The sequence below is a fragment of the Schistocerca gregaria genome, chromosome X (assembly GCF_023897955.1).
Source record: "Schistocerca gregaria isolate iqSchGreg1 chromosome X, iqSchGreg1.2, whole genome shotgun sequence".
Classification (NCBI taxonomy): Eukaryota; Metazoa; Arthropoda; class Insecta; order Orthoptera; family Acrididae; genus Schistocerca; species Schistocerca gregaria.
The window spans coordinates 855,315,145-855,336,933 of NC_064931.1; the positions used below are offsets into that span (position 1 = coordinate 855,315,145).

The 21,789-nt window shown below is 43.0% G+C and overlaps 1 protein-coding gene across 1 annotated transcript in view; it reads left to right on the forward strand.

Moving 5' to 3' along the window:
- The window catches only part of LOC126299594 (tyrosine-protein phosphatase 69D), a 365,347-nt gene that overhangs the window by 51,291 nt on the left and 292,267 nt on the right, over positions 1-21,789 (forward strand). The window contains exon 4 of the mRNA XM_049991615.1: positions 3,113-3,248. Within this exon, the coding sequence (XP_049847572.1) occupies positions 3,113-3,248 (136 nt within the window). The remainder of the gene's footprint in view (positions 1-3,112; positions 3,249-21,789) is intronic.

The window sequence follows — 21,789 nt, forward strand, 5'->3', positions numbered from 1 at the left end:
AACAGAAACATTTTGAAGCTGTTTCATTTAAGCTGCAAAAGCAGAAGACCACTGAAGGAGACACAAAGAAGATGGCATTTTTGCTGTTTTGTGGCTCAGTAACAGGGGAGATTAGCCAGCTCCTGAAGAAAGAAAATAAATACAGTCTTCAGGCCCCCAGCAAACGTCTGGCAACTAATGAAGCCTGTGAAGGTGATGTAGGGCTCATAACACATAGAATACAGAAAATAATGTGTGGTTGTGGGCAGTTTTATGTTGATATGACAGTCCCCACTATTGAACAGCATCACATAGAATGTGAAAGGTATTTCCACCTACGCTATCCTGAAAATTCAGCTGTAGGGTAGTATGCACTGGAAAACAACACTGAATTGCATTTGATGATCCTTCTATTATTAAATGGGCCAACAGCTTCTGGTATATCATAATACATGAAGCAATAGAGATCAAAATATCGGACAACACCCTTAATAAAGACAGTGGTTTGCAGCTGAGCAAGGCTTGGGATCCTATGATTGGGAATTTGAAACCGGCCATATATTGCCATATATGGGGTGGGAATTGGCTCAGTGATGTCACTGGCGCTGACGCGGCTATATAAGCACAGCAGTGGAATTCAGATGACTGTCAACCACTTGACAAAGGCAGAGGAGATCTCTGCCGAATGCTCGTGGACAGTTAACCATTTGATGCAGATTGAAACCCGAGAATATTTTATTCATTTTGTCATCGTTGTTGTAGTCGTCATCATCATCGTCGTCGTCATCTCAAGTCCTAAGACTCATTGAATGTAGCTCTCTGTCTCTGTCTATTTTGTGTAATCCTCTTCATAAACTCATAGGTACTGCACTGCAACCTCTGTCCATTTGAATGTGTTTACTGTGGTCAAGCCTTGGCTGCCTTCTACCAATTCTACCCCCCCCCCCCCCCCCCCCCCCCCCACCACCACCACCACCACCACACACACACAACAAGTTTCTCACGATGTTACAATATGATGAGAAGTGAGCAGAGCATGGGCCACTGTTTTTTGTGTTGATTTGAGAGAGAATATTTTACACATGCAGTAAGCAGTAGGCAAATGATGGAACATTTATGGATGGTTGGCTACTGAAAGTTCATATTATTAAAAGTGAAACTGTGAGGTCAACCTTAGAAAATGAGTGAAGCTCAAATTTGTGAAGAGAAACACTGTGTAAAAATTGCAGATTCAGCAGAATATTTCACCTAAAAATATTCTATACAGCTTGATGGTTTGATACATGGTGCCATACAGAGAAAAAATTGCCAGTTTCGGACATTTTCAAAATTAGCAAGATAGTATTGTCATTGCCCAAAGAAAAAAAAGGACATGGTTGTGAGACAATGTTGTGTGTTTTAAAGGCTACCAAGGGCTGCTTTGATGGCATCACCACTGTGGCTACTAAAAGAACATATTGGATACCAACTTTTTAAAAATATATTATGTGCAAAGTCTTTGTCACTGTGAGGATGGGCCATAGTGATTTCTTGATGCAAAGTTTGCACCAGCTTCCAGACACCTCTGCATTCCTCAGAAATCCCACACTGCAGCTCAGTGCAGTATTTTAAATCTATTGGGCAACCCCAAAACCTTTCGTCTGATAGTGCATATGTCATTGTCTAGTTAAAAAATTCGTTTTGTAACCTTACCAGTGCGTTCTGTAATGTTCACAAATATTTAATAAAAAATACAAAGACTAATGGGACATTGTAAATGTATAATTATACACTCATAGGAAAAAAAGAGACCATGAAGGAATTACCCGAGTAAGATGGAGATCAGTAGATGTGATGTACATGTACAGAAGAACAAATAATTACAATTTCAGAAAAATTGGACAGTTTATTCAAGAGAAGGTGGTTCACAAATTGAGCAAGTCAATAATACATTGGTCAACTCATGGCCCATATGCAAGCAGTTATTCATCGTGGCATTGATTGATAGAGCTGTTGAAGTCCTCTTGAGGATATCGTGCCAAATTTTGTCCAGTTGGTGTGTTAGATCATAAAAATCCCGAGCTGGTTGGAGGGCTGTGCCCATAATGCTCCAAACGTTCTCCGTTGGGATAAGATCCAGTGAGCTTGCTGGACCATCACTGGCTGGGGCATCTCCAGACTTGTCTTCACTGCCTGTCATGGATCAGTTCAAAGTGGGATTCATCATTGAACACGATTGTACCCAGTCAATGAAATTACAGACCAAAGACATGTCTGGAGACACCCCAGAGAGTTGTGTGATAACCTGACTGTCACCTACAATATATCTCAACACCCAGGAGTGATAGTGTGGGGGTGGTATTTCTTTTTATAGCAGGACCCCTTTGGTTGTCATCCAGGGCACTCTTACAAAACAGTGGTATCTCGATGATATTCTATGCCTCGTTTTGTTACTCTTCATGGAAAGCCATCCTGGGCTCACATTTCACGAAGATGATGCCCGCCTGCACACAGCAAGAGTTTCTACTGCTTGTCTTCATGCTTGGCAAATCCTACTTTGACCAGCAAGGTCACTGGATCTCTAACTTAATTGAGAATATTTGGAGTATTATAAGTAGGGTCCTCCAACTGGCTTGGGATTTCGGTCATCTTATGTGCCAATTGGACAGCATTTGGTACGATATCCATCAGGAGGATATCCAGCAGCTGTGTCAATCAATGCCAAGCTGAATAAGTGCTTGCATAAGGGACCAAATTGTTACTTACGGACTTGCTGAATTTGTGAACTCTTTCTCTTGCACAAGTCATCCAATTCTTCTGAAATTGTAATTACTTGTTGTTCTGTACATATACATCACATCTACCAATTTCTGTCTCATTTGGAAAATTCCTTCATGGTGTATGGTTTTTTATTACAAAACTTTCTATTTAATAACTTAAAAACAGTAAAATGTCACTTACCATGTTTTACACCCGAGTCTTTCAGTTACCAGCAAACTGAAAAGAAATGAAAGACATCACTGAGACCTGAACTGGGGCAAAAATTCATTTGTGTTATTTCTGTGTCATGTTTACTGTGAATACTCAACATTTGCTGCAGTTTTGTAGGTGATGGTATTGTTCCTTACTAATTCTTTTTCTTTTATGATTACAGTGCCCGTTGTAGTTTTTCCTGGAGGATCAGGACGTATTAATGTGACTAGTTCAGGGAATGTATCATGCATTTTCTGTGGCTATCCTATGACCGATGTCAGATGGTTCAGAATGGATGAAACATCATATGCTGAAATGTGAGTTGTTGCTCTTTCATTTACAAAAGTTTATCAGTTTTGTGTGTAGAAAGTTATATTTCTGATATAGGGCAACTATGTTCAAACCTACTGAATACAAATAAGAGAGATGATAGAATGATATTAACATAATACTGTCGAGAGAGCACAGCAGAGGCTGGAAACATCTAGCAGTGTAACACCATGATGAATATCATGAAAGAGGAAATAAAATTCCTGTATCTCTTATTACATGCAGAGTGTCAGTCATTCAAAAAAAAAAAAAAAAAAAAGTAAGTCCAGAGAAGTTTTCAAGCAGATATCATTCTAATTAGAAGATTTTTTTTTTTTTTTTTTTTTTTTTTTTTTTTTTTTTTTTTTTTTTAATTAAATCGGTAGTAACTTCAGACTGTGGTGGATCCACCGATGATTCCAGTGGAATATGGCCGGAGTACTGGATGGTAAACTGTTCACGCACACCAGAATTAGAGGTGAATGATTTTAGATAATGGGAAAGAATTTCCAGTAATAGATACCCTTCAAATTACTCTAGTCACATAGATTTCAAATAGTAGTGTATGGTGTATACTTAACTATAACGACATCCGCGTCTGCAACTTTGAATGTCCATATTACTCAGCTGCTGGTGTTAACACTCACTCTTATTGGTAACATTTTCTTTGTGTTTTACATTTTAGAATGACTCTTCTTTGCAGTGGAATGAACCATTGAATGAAACTTGTGGCCAGGAAATTCTAGAACCCTCACCTTTTACAGAGAACATTTTTAGTTGTGTTGCGCCTTGAACTACACACGTTTAGCCTTTGATTTCCTATCTAAAAATATTAATTTTGAGCTCTTAACTTCTGTTCATTTTTACCAAAGTTGTTGTGGTAACCTCAGTATTAGAATTATATTTTGTGATATTAATGCAGTTTAGTAGGTTTGGAATCTTGATGTGAAGACAGTAGTGCCTCTTCCAGATAAAAAAATCACTGCTTCCAGGTTGCTATAGATTATTCATTTTTCCTTGTACGCCACAATATTTAAGACTCTACTAAGTTATAGTACAGTTACACGTATGCAGGCACAATCACTAAGAGTGCTGACAGTCCGTTTTAACATATAAATTTCCTTAATGTAACTGTTTTAAAGTGTAGCTGCCCCTTCCCCCCATAAGCTGTGCTTCCAGTGAACTTAATTCACAGGCTTCCTCTCAAATTATATAGACATCATTTGAGCTGCTATGCATAATGACTGATTCGGCCGTGAGAAACAGTACATGTGGATTCGCGATGTTGGAAGTCCCAGCAACCCCTGACAAAGTTAATGTTGAATCAACAACAACAACAGCAAAAGTTATGACAAAAGATCTTGCTGAGAAAATTCTGATTCTACGTAAATTCACTAAGTGGATCAAACAAAGGCTTCTGTTCAGTCACTTGTTGACCAGTTTGGTGTGGCAGTAGAAGACAGCAGAAAAAAAGGCTGGCATTTTAAATTTCACGTTTGAATAATCGACACAGGAGAATCATACAGGCATTCCATTGTTTGACCATTGCACAGACTCCATTATGGAGGGGAAGGCATAGAAAAAGGTATCCCTGGAGTTGAGAAGCAGCTGAAGGAGTCGAAAACAAGTAAGTTGCCATGTCTGGACAGAATCCCAATTTGGTTTTACAGAGTACTCTTCAGCATTGGTTCCTTATGTAGTTTGCATTTATCACAAATCTTACACCCAGCACCAAGTTCCAAACAACTAGAAAAAAGTGCAGGTGAATCTTGTGCATAAGAAGCGCAAATGTGAATGGACCTGCAGAATTACAGGCAAGCAAGTATCCTTGCCATCAGTTTACTGCAGAATTCTTGACAATATTCCAAGTTAGAAAATAATACGAGGGTTAGAACTTTAATAGTGGCAACTATTTATTTACAGCTCGTACAAAATAGATCATGTTTCAAAGTTTTACTGACCTTCAAAGTAGTCACCAGCATTGTTTATATCCCGTTGCCAGCGATGTGGAAGTCGTAGGATACTCTTAGCAGTGCTAGTTGTGTTGACAGTTCGAGCGGTGCAGTCTATTGCTCGACGAATTTGTAGCAGTTCTGAAGTGAATACCATGAAGTGTTTCCTTCAGTTTAGAAATCGAGTTGAACTCATGAGGGCTTAAGTCAGGGGAGTGCAATAGGTGGTATAGCACTTAGCAGCCCCAACAGTCAAAACAGTCAAACAAATCAGTAACAGCTTGCCCTGGACATGCTTGAACGTTGTCTTGCAAAATGATGTTCAGGTCCTGCAGAAAGTGTCATCAATTCTGTCTCTATGCTGTTCATTTTTGGAACACAACCTATAACCAGCTTAGAGATGGAAGTGATGACACTTTCTGCAGGACCTGACCATCGTTTTGCAGGACAATGCTCAAGCACGTACAGTGCAAGCTGTTACTGATTTGTTTGACTGATGGGGCTGCTAAGTGCTATACCACCTACTGCACTCCCCTGACTTAAGCCCTCGTGAGTTCAACTCGATTTCTAAACTGAGGGAAACACTTCTCGGCATTCGCTCCAGAATTGCTATAATTTGTTGGGCCATAGACAGCACCGCTCATTCTGTCAACACAACTGGCCCTGCTAAGAGTATCATAAGACTTCCACATTGCTGGCAACGGGTTCTACACAATGCTGGTGACCACTTTCAAGGTCAGTAAAACTTTGAACATGTACCTATTTTGTAAAAGCTGTAAATAAATAGTTACCACTATTAAAGTTCCAATCCTCGTAAACTTCCTTTAGACAGAAAAGCTTCTGTCAGCTGGTAGTTCATATCTGTAGATTTCTGGAAAGCATTTGACACTGCAGGATGTTAACGAAGGTCTGAGCAAATGGTATAGGTTCTCAGATATGTGATGGTTCGAAGACTTCTTAATTAATACAACCCAGTATGTTGCCCTGGATGGCAATTACCCTAGGGAAGTGTAGCAGGACTGATATTGTTCTCTATAAACAATATGACAGATAGGGTTGTGGTGGGCAACTATTTGCTGATGACACTTACCTGTACAGTACATCATCATCGTTGCGTAACTTTATGAGGCTGCAGCATGACTTAGACAGAAATTCTATTTCGTGTGATGAATGGAGAAGTGTTAGTTGTTACAGATAAGGAAAAACAATTCTCTAATATTCGAATATAATATTAGTGGTGTGATGCTTCGCATGGCCACATCAATTAAATATCTAGGAGAAATGTTTCAAAGCTATATGAGATGGAACAAGCACAAAGAACAGTAACAGGGAAGGTGATTGAAATATTGGGAGAATCTTAGGAAAGTGAAGCTCATCTATAAAGGAGACTGTGTATAAAATCTTTGCATTTCCCATTCTACACTGGACTCGCATTCGGGACGATGACTGTTCAATCCCACGTCCGGCCATCCTGATTTAGGTTTTCCGTGATTTCCCTAAATCGCTCCAGGCAAATGCCGGGATGGTTCCTTTGAAAGGGCACGGCTGACTTCCTTCCCCGCCCTTCCTTAATCCGATGAGACCGATGACTTCACTGTCTGGTCCCCTCCCCCCAAAACAATCCAATCCATAACCCATTCTTGAGTACTGCTCCATGTTTGGGCTTCCCATCAGGTTGGATTAAAGGAAGTCATGAAAGGCATTCAGAGATATGAGAATAGGTTTGGTACTGGGAGGATCGATTTCAGCACACAAGTATTACAGAAATGAAACTTCCTGGCAGATTAAAACTGTGTGCCAGACGGAGACTCAAACATGGTACCTTTGCCTTTTGCAGGCAAGTGCTCTACCATCTGAGCTACCCAAGCACGACTCACATCTTGTCCTCACAGCTTTACTTCTGCCAGTATCTCATCTCCTACCTTCCAAACTTCACAGAAGCTCTCCTGCAAACCTTGCAGAACTAGCACTCTTGGAAGAAAGGATACATATGTCTCCGCAATATCCTTTCTTCCAGGAGTGCTAGTTCTGCAAGGTTCGCAGGAGAGCTTCTGTGAAGTTTGGAAGGTAGGAGACGAGATACTGGCAGAAGTAAAGCTGTGAGGATGGGGTGTGAGTCGTGCTTGGGTAGATCAGATGGTAGAGCATTTGCCGTGAAAGGCAAAAGTCCGGAGTTTGTCTCGATCCGGCACACGGTTTTAATCTGCCAGGAAGTTTCATATCAGCACACACTTTGCTGCAGAGTGAAAATATCAGTACGGAAATGCTCTGAAAAATGAAATGGGAATCCCAGGAGAGAACATTACATTCTTTCAAGAAACACTATTTAGAGAGCTGTCATTTGCAACTGACTGCAGAACAGTTATACTGCCACCAATATAAATATCTCACAGGGATCACAGAGACAAAATAAGATGATCAATTTCAGCACTCAAGTATTACGGAAATGAAACTTCCTGGCAGATTAAAACTGTGTGCCAGACTGAGACTCGATCTCATATGGAGGCATATGGCTGATCATTTTTCTCTTGCTCTATTTGCAAGTGGAAGAGGAAAGGGAATGACTAACAGTGCTACAAGGTCCCTCCACCATGCACTGCTGTATGTGGTGTTCAAAATGTTTCTCCGCAGTGCCATATGATTGTTAGCCGCGCGTGCCATATGATTGTTAGCCGCGCGTGCTATATGATTGTTTGCCTGCCTGGGTTACTTCCCTTCAAGTAGACTCTCTCAACATTCCACTGTTTCATTTATCTCTGCCTGCATCAGTAGTATCGTTGGTGTGTGTCATTACATGTTGACGTGAATATTTAAGTTTACTTCCTTAGTTTGTTTCATTTTTGTCACTGTTAAAATGCTAACTATTGAAGAACATGAGCTTTTAGTTGAACAAGTGTTCAAAGCTGGAGGTAAATACACAGTTTCAGTTCCTCAAACATTTAATTCAGTGTTCCCAGAAACAATACTCTCACATCGCGATACTGTGTAAGATTTGATTAACAAATTTCAAATTACGGGTTCAGTGACAGACGCACCGAGAAGTGGTCGCCCTATCGTTTTATCTGAGGATAAACTACTCAATATTTTTGATAAAATGTCCACGAATCTGAACAAGTCAGTAAGGAAACTGACCCAGGAAATTGATGTTAGTGTCGGAACGGCCCACACAGCTGTAGGGAAAAAATTAGAACTTTTCCTATAAAAAGTGACAGTCGTGCAGGAACTGAAAAATACTGATCATGGCAAGAGACTGCATTATTGTCAATTGTTTAGAAATTTCATTCAACAAAATGGAAGGGAAATTCTTAATGAAATGTTTTTCCACTGATGACTAGTAGTTTCATTTATCCGGGTACATGAACCTGAAAAATTCTCGTAGTACTGTGGAGTACTGTAAATCCATTGTGTATTCGTGAGGAACCACTTCATTCTGTGAAAACAGGAGTTTGGATTGCAATTTCTAGATGTCAGATTGTGGGTCCCATATTTTTCAATGAAACAATAAATGCACAACAATACTGCAGTGATATTCTGTACCCATTCATAGGAGAACTTGTGTTACACGAAATAATGAGTGATTATTGTCAGCAAGATGGTGCAACAGCACATACAGCTCACATTTCAATGTCACTGCTTGCTGATGTTTTTTGTGATCGCATAATTTCACAGGGACTTTGGCCTCCATGATTGCCTGACCTAACACCACCTGCCTTTTTCTTCTGGGGTGCAGCGAAATTAACTGTCTATAAAAACCGTTCAGAATCCCTCGATGAATTGAAAACTTCAATATCCACTTTCACTGCTTCTGTTACAGAAGGAATGTTACAGCTTGTGTTTGGAAACATGATTAGACGAATTGAATTGTGTATTCAACAACAGGGGGGGGGGGGGGGGGGGACATTTTCAACATTTAATGTGAAAATCTGTAAGTAAAAATGAATATTCAATAAATTAATAACTTGTATTTTACTGAGTTTCATTTTGGTATATCCACTGCAGCATACGGCACATGCGGTTAACAATCATAGAGCACTGCACACTGACTTTTTGAACTCTCCATATATTCTTTGCAAAGATGTTCATACTACATTAAGAGTTTGTGTTTCATGATATAATACAAATTGTAAAATTATGGAGTGTCTGAATGGCTGGCAAATGTTTACTTTCAGAAGGCAACACTCCACAACTGCCACTCGATACATAACATAATAAGCCTACCAGTGACGTCTACATTTATATTCGTAAACCACTTTGAAGTGCATGGCAGAGGGTATCTCCTATTGTTCCAGTTACTGGGCTTTCTTCCCATTCCATTCACATATGGCACACTGGAAGAATCTACATCTACATGTATACTCTTCAAATCACACTTAAATGTCTGGCAGAGTGTTCATTGAACCACATACACAATAATTCTCTATTATTCCAATCTCAAGCAGTGCACAGAAAAAAATGAACACCTATATCTTTCTGTGCCAGCTCTGATTTCCCTTATTTTATTATGATGATTGTTTCTCCCCACATAGGTCAATGTCAACAAAATATTTCCATATTTGGAGGAGAAAGATTCTGCCGCAGTGAAAAATGCTTCCGTTTTAATGGTTTCCACCCAAAATCCTGCATCATGTCAGTGACACTCTCTCCCCTACTTCGCAATAATACAAAATGTGCTGCTCTTCTTTGAACTTTCTTGATATACTATGTTAATCCTATCAGGTAAGGATCCCAGACCACACAGCGGTACTCCAAAAGAGAATGGACAAGTAGAATGTAGGCAGTCTCTTTAGTACATCCGTTATATTTTCTAAGTATTCAGCCATTAAAAGTCAGTCTCTGGTTTGTCTTCCTCACAACATTTTCTATGCATTCTTTCCAATTTAAATTGTTTGTAATTGTAATTCCTAGGTATTTAGTTGAATTTACGGCATTTAGATTTGGGTGATTTATCATGTAACCGAAGTTTAACTGATTCCTTTTAGCACTGATGTGAATTACCTCACCTTCTTCATTATTTACAGTCAATTGGCAATTTTTGTACAATGCAGATAGCTTTTCTAATTTGCTTTGCAATTTGTCTTGATCTTCTGATTATTTTATTAGATGATAAACGACAGCATCATCTGCAAACAACCTTAGACGGCTGCTCAGATTGTCTCCTAAATCATTTATATAGATAAGGAACAGCAGATGGCTTATAGCACTATCTTGGGGAACGCCAGAAATCACTTCTGTGTACTCGGTGATGTTCCATCAGTTACTACGAACTATGAGCTCTCTGACAGGAAAGCAAGAATCCAATCTCATAACTGATACGATATTCCATAAGCGAGCAATTTCACTACAAGCCGCATGTGTGGTACAGTGTCATAAGTCTTTAGGGAATCTAGAAATACGGAATCAATTTGAAATCCCTTGTCAGTAGCACTTGACTGTGTGTCAATAGACAGTTCTTTTTGAGTTAATTCATGATGTTATAACACAATATATATTCTAAAATTAATGATATGGGCCTGTAATTTAGCAGATTACTCCTACTGCCTTTCTTGAATATTGATGTAACCTGTGCAACTTTCCAGTCGTTGGGTACTGATCTTTTGTCGAGTGAATGGTTGTATGTTATTGTTAAGTATGGAGCGATTGCATCAGCATACCCTGAAAGAAACCTAATTGGTATACAGTTTGCTCCAGAAGACTTGCTTTTCTTAAGTGACTTAAGTTGCTTCACTACTCTGACGATATCTACTGTTATTCATGTTGGCTGCTATTCTTGATTCGAATTCTGGAATATTTACTTCATCTTCTTTGCTGAAGGAATTTCGAAAGGCTGTGTTTAGTAACTCTGCTTTTGCAGCACTGTTGTCAATAGTGTTTCCATTGCTATCATGCAGAGAAGGTATTGACTATGTCTTGCCCCTAGAACCCTTTACATACAGCTAGAATCTCCTTGGCTTTATGCCAGGTTTCGAGACAAAGTTTAATTGTGGAAACTATTATATGCGTCTTGCATTGATGTCCGTGCTAAATTTGGAGCTTCAGTATAAGATTGTCAATCTTTGAGATTTTGCATTCATTTATATTTGGCATGCTTTCTTCATTGTTTCTGCAACAGTGTTCTGACCTGTTTTGTGTACCAATGGGGATCAGCTCTGCCACGTGTTAATTTATTTAGTATAAATATCTCAATTGCTGTTGATACTGTTATGAATGATTGTTTAAATGCCTGTGTGTGTGCTGTAACACAATCCAAGTGTTAACAATGTGTAGGGAGTTGCAATACATTCATATAGTATTCATTACAGCTGATTCTTGAAACTTCATAAGCAGGCTTTCTCGGGTACTTCACGTCTTACATTCTAGAGCGTACTAGTTCAGTTCCTTCAGCATCTCTGTGACATGGGGCAAACAAACATGTGATCTTCATGCTGCCCTTCTCTGTATATGTTAGTACTGGGACTACAGGGTTTCTATGCCAAGTACCGTTACTGAAGATGGCGGTGATGATGTCATCCAAGATGGTAGCCACGACGTCAGCTGATGATGCAAGTACGGTTATCCAACATGGTGGTAAGTTTGAACTTTGTCAGGAAAGTGCCACACCCCCCACCTCCAGAAAAATGGCGGGAAGTTCAAATTCCAAGAGGATAATGCACCACACCCCGGTTACCTCTACTAACCAAAGAAAATTGCGGGTAGATACATCACTTGGTCTAGCTCCACTAACTTAAGTCATCTGAAGGCCACCTCCTCCTACGAACTGGCTCCAAGTTCGAATTTTGGTGGTAAACAAAGAGCAATTCACGTATCTCTACTAAGCTAAGAAAATCGTAGAAGAAAGCACACTTCTACTAACCTCAGTTCCCCGACCGCCACCACCTCCTATGGATTCGTGGGAGAAAAGGACTTGTCTTTATTAGTTAAACAATTCGATGCAGGTGTGTTCCCACTGAGTCTAGAGCCCAACTGGCGTAGCACACATCGCCGCCAGCAGAGGGCGCTCTCATGACTTCAGATGATGACACAAGTACCGTAATTCAAGATGGCAGCACCCAGTGTGTTCACCACAAGGTCCAGAGCCCAGCTGACTTAGTTCATATTGTCGCCGCCAGAGGGCGTTATCGTGACGTCAGCTGATGACGCAAGTAACGTTATTCAAGATGGCGGCATACAATGTGTTCACCATGAGGCCTAGTACTCAGTACCACCGACAGATGGTGCTGTTGTCCATTTCGTGACATAATCAAAGATGGTGGGGGAAATGGTGGGAAAACAGCTCTGGACCCAAGCCTTAATTTTGCAGGCAGTTTCTCCACCACGAGATCTACATTGCAACTGACCTTGTGCAAAGCACTACCACCAGATGGTGCTATCTTCCCTCATGTGACGTAACTCAAGATGGTGGTCTGGAGGGGGAAAATGGCGCGAAAATGACTCTGCCTGCTCGGGGTTGCTATACAGAGTAAGGAATGACTGCACTCTATTTATTTTGAAACACTTTATTTAGAGATGCAGTATATTTATCACACTGACACAAAACACACACTCTGACATGCTTGGGGCCATCTCACACAGCCCACAGACCTGTAAACTACTTCTAAATAACGCTCTCCAGACACGCAATCAACTCCTAATTTTCCGAAATAATTTCAGTACAGATGTGCAAACTGCTCCTAAATGACGCAGCACAGTGATGTGTAGACACTCTCAGTACTCGTAAACTGTCCAAATAGCGCATGGCACAGCCTACAGGCCTGCTTGCAAAATAGTGCAATAAACATGCACAAGCACCACCATGCCCCCACACCCTGCCAACTAGAGCGCAAAGTGATGGGGCCTTCAGCTGTCAAACAGCACACTGGCCCCCACCCGGGTCCCGCAAGCATGAGATGGCAACATCTTATTCATTCTTGGCACCTGAGAAATTCCTATCTAAATACGTATTCACATAGACACCATGGGTGACATGAAAGCGCAGGAGCGCAGAGGCTCCAAGGGGTGCGCACAGCTGCAAGCCACCACCGAAAGGGGATTGAAAGTCGCCTGCCTCTATTTACATGTATACAGCCATGCTTATACTGACATCACAGAATTCCAACATCGCTAACACGAGACACCTCCGAGCATCAGATGTCTTTACCGACGCCGACAGAATAGCACAGGGCGCATTGCTCCTAGTGAGACACGACACACCCGTTTAAGTGTACTTAACTATCCAGCATGGCTCTCACCTCTCCGCGAAACATCTGCATGATGTCTCGCCATCTAAAATGTTCTCATTGTTATTTTTATGTCACATGGCTCTGGAGAGAGAGAGAGAGAGAGAGAGAGAGAGAGAGAGAGAGAGAGAGAGAGAGAGAGATAGAGAAGAGCAAAGTCGGCCTCTCGGGAATTGTATACTGTCCCAGTTAACACTCACTTTCTTGATGTCTCAGTTCTATGCACGGAAATTCTGCCCTAATAGAACTTGTTTACGAAAATAACATGATACCCTTCCTGCTCTTAATATGCAAACATCCTCAATGCTATGTAGAGGCTCCTATATCCCAGCACAAAGGATGTGAACGAATCGAGCATTATCATTGGCTCTTATCGAATTTATGCACCGAACTACTGATACCGCCTATATCGAACCACTGTCTGCCTTTTCTTTTTCCTTCTGAAGATGAGACTTTCAGCGGTTATTTTACACAGATCGCTGTATTGCACTGACAATTAAGTTATACAAACTACCGTGCATATCCTCAAGTACAGAAACACTCTTACGATAGGACACATGGTCATCCTCTCTACTCATGCCATAACATAAACCGTAGTAACTTTACAATATATACACCACTGTGTTTGAGGAAGAGAGACTTAATTGGGCAGATGTTAAAGAAAAAACCCCGATCAAAAAAACTACTGCATGTTACTGTTACAAGCGATCTCGATTCTACAAGTGCACACAACCCCCCAGGGGGTCCACAACTCTTTTGTGGATACGTGCTTAGCGAGCACGGGACCCCGTGCTAGTGTGGTTCTCCTTCCTTTCTGGGCTGCATACCATCCTTTTCCACATCCTTCCCCATCCCCCATCTTCCCCCACCCCCACCCCCATCCCCATCCCCAGCCCCCCTAACATCCGCCTCTTCCCTTCCCTTTCTCCCCCTCTGGGAGCATGTTTAGTGCCTACATCCGGAGACAGACACTTGAAACTGTAACACAGTCTCTCTTCTTCGCTTTCTCTGCTGGCAAGTCTTTGTCTTTCCCTTGTCCATCTCTTTTTCCTTACCTCTTCTCTCTACCATTTTCTCCGCTGCGGCGTTTGATACCTCTCTTCTTTCCTTTCCTTTTCTTTGTTCCTCCCTTTCTCTTTTTTCTTCCCTGTGCGTGTCTGAAGGCCAACCCACGCCTTCCCACGCATAGCTGGTGATGGGATAACGCTTAATTCCCCGTCCCAGGTAGACTTGATTACCCGAGCTGATACCATCCGAAAGTGGCCATTGGTCCCTCTGTCCGTTTCTCGGGAGTTGTGATCTGAGGTGTGGACAATCACCTAAGGCAGGAGTGCCCTCAGAGAGGGCCCTCACAAGGAAGGAGCGCACCATCGGAGACGCTGGTAATCATGGGGGATACTTCCACAATGGTTTCCTCATCATCTACTATGTCCGCTCACAAGCAAAAGTTAAATGAGTCTCAGCCACAGACAATTCTTCCATCGTTGCCACAGTTCCTTGGTCGGGTGAAGGTCAAGACTTCCCCACAGTCGATCCTTTCATTATTCAGAAAGGTGTCGACGCAATTGCAGGTCCTGTAAAGTCTTGTTCCCGATTATGAAATGGCACTTTGTTGTTAGAAACAGTCAGTGCCCTCCAGGCACAAAAATTGCTGTGTACTTCACTGCTACACACCTTCCCTGTCCAGGTGGAGGCGCACCACACTTTAAATTCATCATGTCGGGTCGTTTATACACGCTCCCTCGACGGATTGTCCGACGAGGAAATTCAACACTACTTGTCTGACCAGGGCGTAACAGCTGTTCATCGAGTCATGAGAAGGGTTGACAAGAACATCGTTCCAACCCGTACTGTCTTCTTGACATTTGATAGAGTTCAACTTCCATCAAACATAAAAGCGGGGTGTGAGATAATTTCCGTTCGCCATTACATCCCAAACCCTACGCGTTGCTATCGGTGTCAGCAGTTCGATCATACCAGCCAGTCATGTTCCAATCCGGCCAAATGTATTATATGTGGCAAGGATGCCCGTGAGGGTGCTTGTGTACCTCCATCCCCTTGTTGCATCAACTGTATGGGTGACCACGCTGCTTCCTCTAGAGATTGCCCCATTTTTAAAGACGAATGGCTCATTCAGGAAATCAGAGTGAAGGAAGAGGTGTCGACCTTTGCTGCTCGAAAGTTATTCGCCAGTCGAAAGCCCACTGTGCCTCCCGCAGGTAAATACAGCACTGTCCTTGCCTCTCCTCAGTCAACAAAGGAGGCAGCCATGCAGACTTGTGATCTCACCTTTAGTGCCACGGTCGTCAGATCGGCCAGCCCAAAGATCGCCCATTCAACCTCCCCACTTTCCCGTGCTCACTCTATGGCTCACCCTTCATTGGGTTCTGCTAAATTCCGAGCCCCAAAATCAGACTCCCAGACTTCCAAAAAAAGAGCCTACTCGTGAAATTTTTTATGTACCCCGACTTCACAACCATCAGTTCCTCCTTCATCTCAACGTCCTGTTTCCAAGAGGGCTAATAAGAAACCCAGTTCCTCTCTTTCTCCGCCATGGCGTGTCTCATCTACAGCACCACCTGGCGGTAACCGCCCTTGGCCATCTTCTGTGTCACCAAGGTGCAGTGCTGGCAGCCGATCAACTGGCCGATCGCTGGTGGCAGGAGCTGCTCCCGAATGACCTATGGATCAGGATTTTCTGCCTTCAGCTGGATGCCGTTCCACGCTGTCAGTCGTCGGCTCTGAGCAGTCATTGAGTTGAGGGCAACCTTGGTCACATTCTTCCATTTTCTGTCCACCCTATGTCCATTATCCATTGGAATATCCATGGCATTCGAGCCAATCGGGATGAATTGTCGATCCTCTTATGATCATACTCGCTGGTCATCTTCTGTCTTCAGTAAACAAAGCTGCGTCCCTAGGATCGCTTTGTTTTTCCCCATTTTCAGTCAGTCCAATTTGATCTCCCCTCTGAAGGCCCTCCAGCATATTGAGGACTCATGATTCTTCTCCATGATACTCTCCATTATCACCCAATCCCCTTAAACAGTCCCTTCCAAGCTGTCACTGTCTGTCTTTCTCTTTGTGGATACACCTTCTCTCTTTGTACTGTATACATTCCATCGTCCACACCAATGGCAAGAGCTGATCTCCTTCATCTTCTTGGTCAGCTTCCGCTCCCCTATTTGCTGGTTGGGGACTTCAGTGCACACCACCCGCTTTGGGGATCTCCATGTCCTTGTCCACGCGGCTCACTATTGATAGACGTCTTCCACCAAGCAGATCTTGTTTGCCTCAATACTGGGGTCCCTACAATTTGGACCTTTCGGTCGGTACTGTTCCGCTAGCTCGGCGCTTCGAATGGTTCACTCTTGCTGATGCACACTCGAGTGACCACTTTCCATGTGTCCTGAGATTGCAGCCACGACTGCCATATATGCGCCCGAGGCGCTGGAAGTTTGCCCAAGCCGATTGGACACTTTTTTCGTCTCTATCGACATTCGATGACCATCACTTTCCTAGCGCCGACGATGACGTCACTAATATTACAGAAGTTATTCTAACAGCTGCGGAACGTTCAATACCTCGCACCTCCGATTTGCCCCGGCACCCTGCAATTCCTTGGTGGAACGAGGCATGCTGTGATGCAATATGCGAGTGGCGACGTGCTCTTCGCGTTTTCTGCCATCATCCTACTTTGGCCAACTGTACCCGCTATAAGCAGTTCCGTGTGCGATGCTGTCGCGTCATCAGCGATAGCAAGAAGGCAAGCTGGGACTTCGTATTAGCTCGTTTAACACCTTCACTCTCTACTTGGAAGTTCGGAGTCGGATTCGACGGTTATCTGGCGCCCCTAGTTTCTCCCTGGTCTCTGGGCTCACTGTTGCACATGATACCTTAGTGGCCCCTGTCGCAATTTCTAACTCATTGGGTCAACACTTGGCTGAGATTTCAAGCTCTTCAAATTACCCGCCAGCTTTTCTCCTGAAGAAATGTGCAGCGGAAGTGCAACCTCTTGCTTTCTCCTCTCAAAATCGCGAAAGCTATAATACTGTTTTCTCCATGCGGGAACTCCAACTCTCTACTTCTCGCTCTTCCGCCGCAGGACTGGATGTTATCCACATCCAAATGTTGCTGCATTTATCATACCATAGTCTGTGTTACCTCCTTCGCCTTTATAATCGAATTTGGACCGGCCTTTATAATCGAATTTGGACCTACAGTACTTTTCCCAGGAGATGGCGGGAAGCTCTCGTCATTCCTGTTCTGAAACCTGGGAAGGACAAACATCTCCCCTTTAGCTATCGCCCAATTTCTCTCATGAGTAGTGTGTGTAAGGTTTTGGAGCGTATGGTGAATTCTGTTTAGCCTGGTGGCTGGAGTCCCGAAGTCTTTTAACTCCAGCCCAACGCGGTTTCCGAAAGCATCGTTCTGCAGTTGACCATCTTGTTGCTCTCTCCACTTATATCTTGAACAATTTTCTCAGTAAACGCCAAACAGTAGCAATATTTTTTGATCTAGAGAGAGCATATGATACCTGTTGGAGGACAGGCATCCTCCGCACACTGTTCTCTTGGGGCTTTCGAGGTCGGCTGCCCCTTTTTCTTCATGAATTTATGGCAGAGCGCACATTTAAAGTGCGGGTGAACAATGCTTTCTCCCCAAAAAAAAAAAAAGGGGGGGGGGGTACCCCAAGGCCCCATGCTAAGTGTTGTACTGTTTGCCATTGCCATAAATCCAATTATAAATTGTCTCCTTCCTTATGTCTTGGGCTCCCTCTTTGTGGACGATTTTGTGATCCAATACAGCTCTCAATGGACCAGCCTTCTTGAACGACGTCTTCAAGGATGTCTCGATCGCTTCCACTCTTGGAGCATCGAAACCGGCTTCCTTTTTTCTCCCAGTAAGACCGTTTGTGTTAATTTTTGGCATCGTACGGAGTTTCTTCTGCCTTCCTTACATCTAGGCCCTGTCAACCTTCCATTCGTGGACATTGCTAAATTCTTGGGTCTCATGTTTGACAGAAAACTGTGCTGGTCCTCCCACGTTTCCTATCTTTCGGCCTACTGTCTGTGATTCCTCAACACCTTCCGTGTCCTGAATGGTACCTCCTGGGGAGCAGACCGAGTGGTCCTTCTCCACCTCTGTCGCACCTTAGTACGCTCGAAATTGGACTATGGAAGCATAGTTTACTCCTCTGCTCGGCCATTTATTCTTCGGCGTCTCGACTCTGTCCACCACCATGGATTACGTTTAGTGTCTGGAGCTTTTTACACCAGCCCTGTGGAAAGCCTTTATGCTGAGACTGCTGAACTTCCACTATCCAATCGGCAAGCTGTCCTTCTGAGTTGTTATGCTAGCCATCTGTCTTCCATGGTTGCTAATTGAGCCCTTGACATTTTTTTCGACGCCTCCTTGGATTTAGGGTATGCGGGGCGCCCTTCCTCCTTCCTAACACCGGGAGTGTGCTTCCGTCAAGTGCTACATTTTCTTTCCTTCCACTTTCTTAAGACTTTCTTGACAACTTGGGGTACAGCACTGCCTTGGCTCCGGCCCTGGACCTGCCTGCTCCGTGACGTTTGTCAGTTTCCCAAGGAGTGTACCCCTTCTCGTGTTTATCGTCAGGCATTTACTGCTCTATGCACACAAATTAAGGATGCCACATTTATTTACTCTGATGGCTCAAAAACATTGTTTGGTGTTGGGAGTGCCTATATTGTTGGCGACACCCCAAATCGATTTCGGCATCTCGACCAGTGTTCGGTTTTTACTGCGGAGCTTGACGCTGTTCTCCAGGCTGTCCAATACATCCGTCGCCATCAGCAGATACAGTATGTTATCTGCTCAGATTTGCCCAGCTCTCCCCTCAGTCTCCAAGCTCTCTACCCTGTCCACCCTCTGGTCCGCCGGATCAGGATTGCCTCCACTTGGGGGGCGTCTCTGTGGCGTTCCTCTGGATCCCAGGACATGTTGGTATCTCTGGAAATGAGGTGGCCGATATAGCGACCAAGGCTGCAGTCTCTCTTCTTCAGCCTGCTATTTGCATGATTCCCTTCACCGATCTACTGAGTGTTTTGTGTCGTCGTGTTGCTCTTTTATGGCACGCGCATTGGTTGACACTTCTCAATAATACATTGCGGGATGTGAAAGCTCTTCCCTGTGCTTGGACCTCTTCGTCCCGAACTCATCGTCGGGAGGAGGTAATTTTAACTAGACTCTGGATAGGGCACTGTCTTATTAGCCATTGACATCTTTTAAGTGGCGATCCTTCCCCACTCTGTCCCAACTGCTCTCAACTGTGCATGGTGAGACACCTTTTACTTGAGTGCCCCTATTTTGCTCTGTTACACGCCCGTCTACAGCTGTCGCCTGGTATATCTTCCATTTTGCCAGATGACACATGCTCAGCCGATCACGTTCTCGAGTTTATTAGTGCCAGTGAGATGATGTCAGTCATTTGAAGCTCTTTTTGGGTACAAACAACCTGCCTTCTAGAGTGGTTTTTTAAGCTTTCCTTCTGTTTTTAGTTTCCTCTCTTTCTGAGTTTTGCTCCCAGTGCTGCTGGTTTCCAGTTTAGTTTTTTTACCTTTTCCTAAGTCTCAGACCTAGCGCTAATGACTGTAGCAGTTTTGTGCCCTAAAACCATAAAAAAAGTGCACACAAGTATCCATGTTAAAAACTCTACTCGCTTTACAAATTGAGGTACGAAATTACCTCTGAATGATGTCCTTTTTTCCAGACAAATACCGCAACGGTGATTGTAGGAATGTGTATTATCAGCCCACGATGCAACCTCATGATACAATTATCGCCTTTTGAAAGTGATTCGACTAAGGAATGTGGTATGTAAGCGGTATTTGCGACTCCCTCACATCACTCACGCTAGATAATTCTATAGTACTTCTATCACATTCTGTCTTGATACCCTATAAGAGGTTCTGCAATATATCCACTGAGTTATAGGCAACGACTGATTGAGTAGGAACACAAACAGTAGTAGTAGTAGTAGTAGTAGTAGTAGGAGTAGTAGAAGATGATATGCCAATTGAGGTTGTAAGAAGACAAATGTAAACTAGCTTCTCAGATCTCTAGTGTTACGCAATCCGCTAGAAATGATGTCAATCATGTGGAATCAGGTCTCTCCATTCAAGCACATAGCTTTATCATATCACACCCACAAGTGAATCATATTTCTGGCACTCCTGTATCTTGAAATGAGTCACCTTTCCCGAACTTAACTGCTACAGTAAAATTGCAATGTGGATTTAGTCACTCCCTACGCATCTTGCAGCTGCTCCCATTTCTACAGCTTTCCGCATGTGATTGTTCCAATTTAAGGCAGAACTGAGCAGAAGTCGGAGAAAGACACACTCACTACCTTCTGCGATCAGTGTAGAAACAGAAAAACCTGAGTTAATGCAACAGGACAGTGTTTTGACTATTCGGCGGAAATGCGAGCAATATTGTACATCCCCAAATTACATACAAGTACTACAGATCCACGTCCATTCAAATCAATCAGCCCAACATGGTAACATCGTTATTCTATAATCCCCCCCCAAACAGAGAATAGTTCTGAACTATAAAAGCTCGTCTAATTTAGAAGTCACAATGACGCAAAGCTGCGGTGCGGTCCAGTGCGGAGAAAGAGATTTCGCAATGCTTTCCCAGAATAGCGAGGTGTGCAGCGCTCCAAGCATTCCTAACGGTATAACCACCAGTCCCTCACCGAATTGACACCTCAAACTGCTGCTTCTGCTGCTGCTTCTGCTACCCGCGTCTGTGGCACGATACTATTAAATATACAGGCAGTGCAGAGGCCACTTTAAAGTTTGATCACCTATACTCTAAGTGAATGATCTTATCCCACAGACAATACTAAATCACATTAGACGCTTCCTCAGGTCCTGCTTCAAACACTGTTTTTCAAACATGCTTTGGCACAGTGTAAAACATTTTGTTTTCCTGTCTCGACTTCCAGGCCTGTGCTAAGTTCCAAACTGACATTGAGAAGTTCTGATTGACCGCCTTTCGCAAGAAACTACACTTTGCAACGTGTAAACCATATTCTTAGGGCAGATAGCATAAAACACCACTCATAGGTTGATTTTAAATACAAGACAATTAAAACATAAGCAAACTAGAAGAGTTTTGCCGTGTTGATGTATGTTTCCAAACTACAGTCCGAATGTGATTCACGAGGTCTCTATTTACACTCGTCTCTCACACTGATGGAAAAGCTGATAGCTCTGCGTAGCCGGGGATACATCCTACCAGGAAACAAATGCATAGCAGCAGCTGATCATACAGTGTAGGCTTACATGGCCCATATTGTCTTCACGTAAAACTTCTGGGCTGATAGGCTGTGGTCGAAGTATAAAACT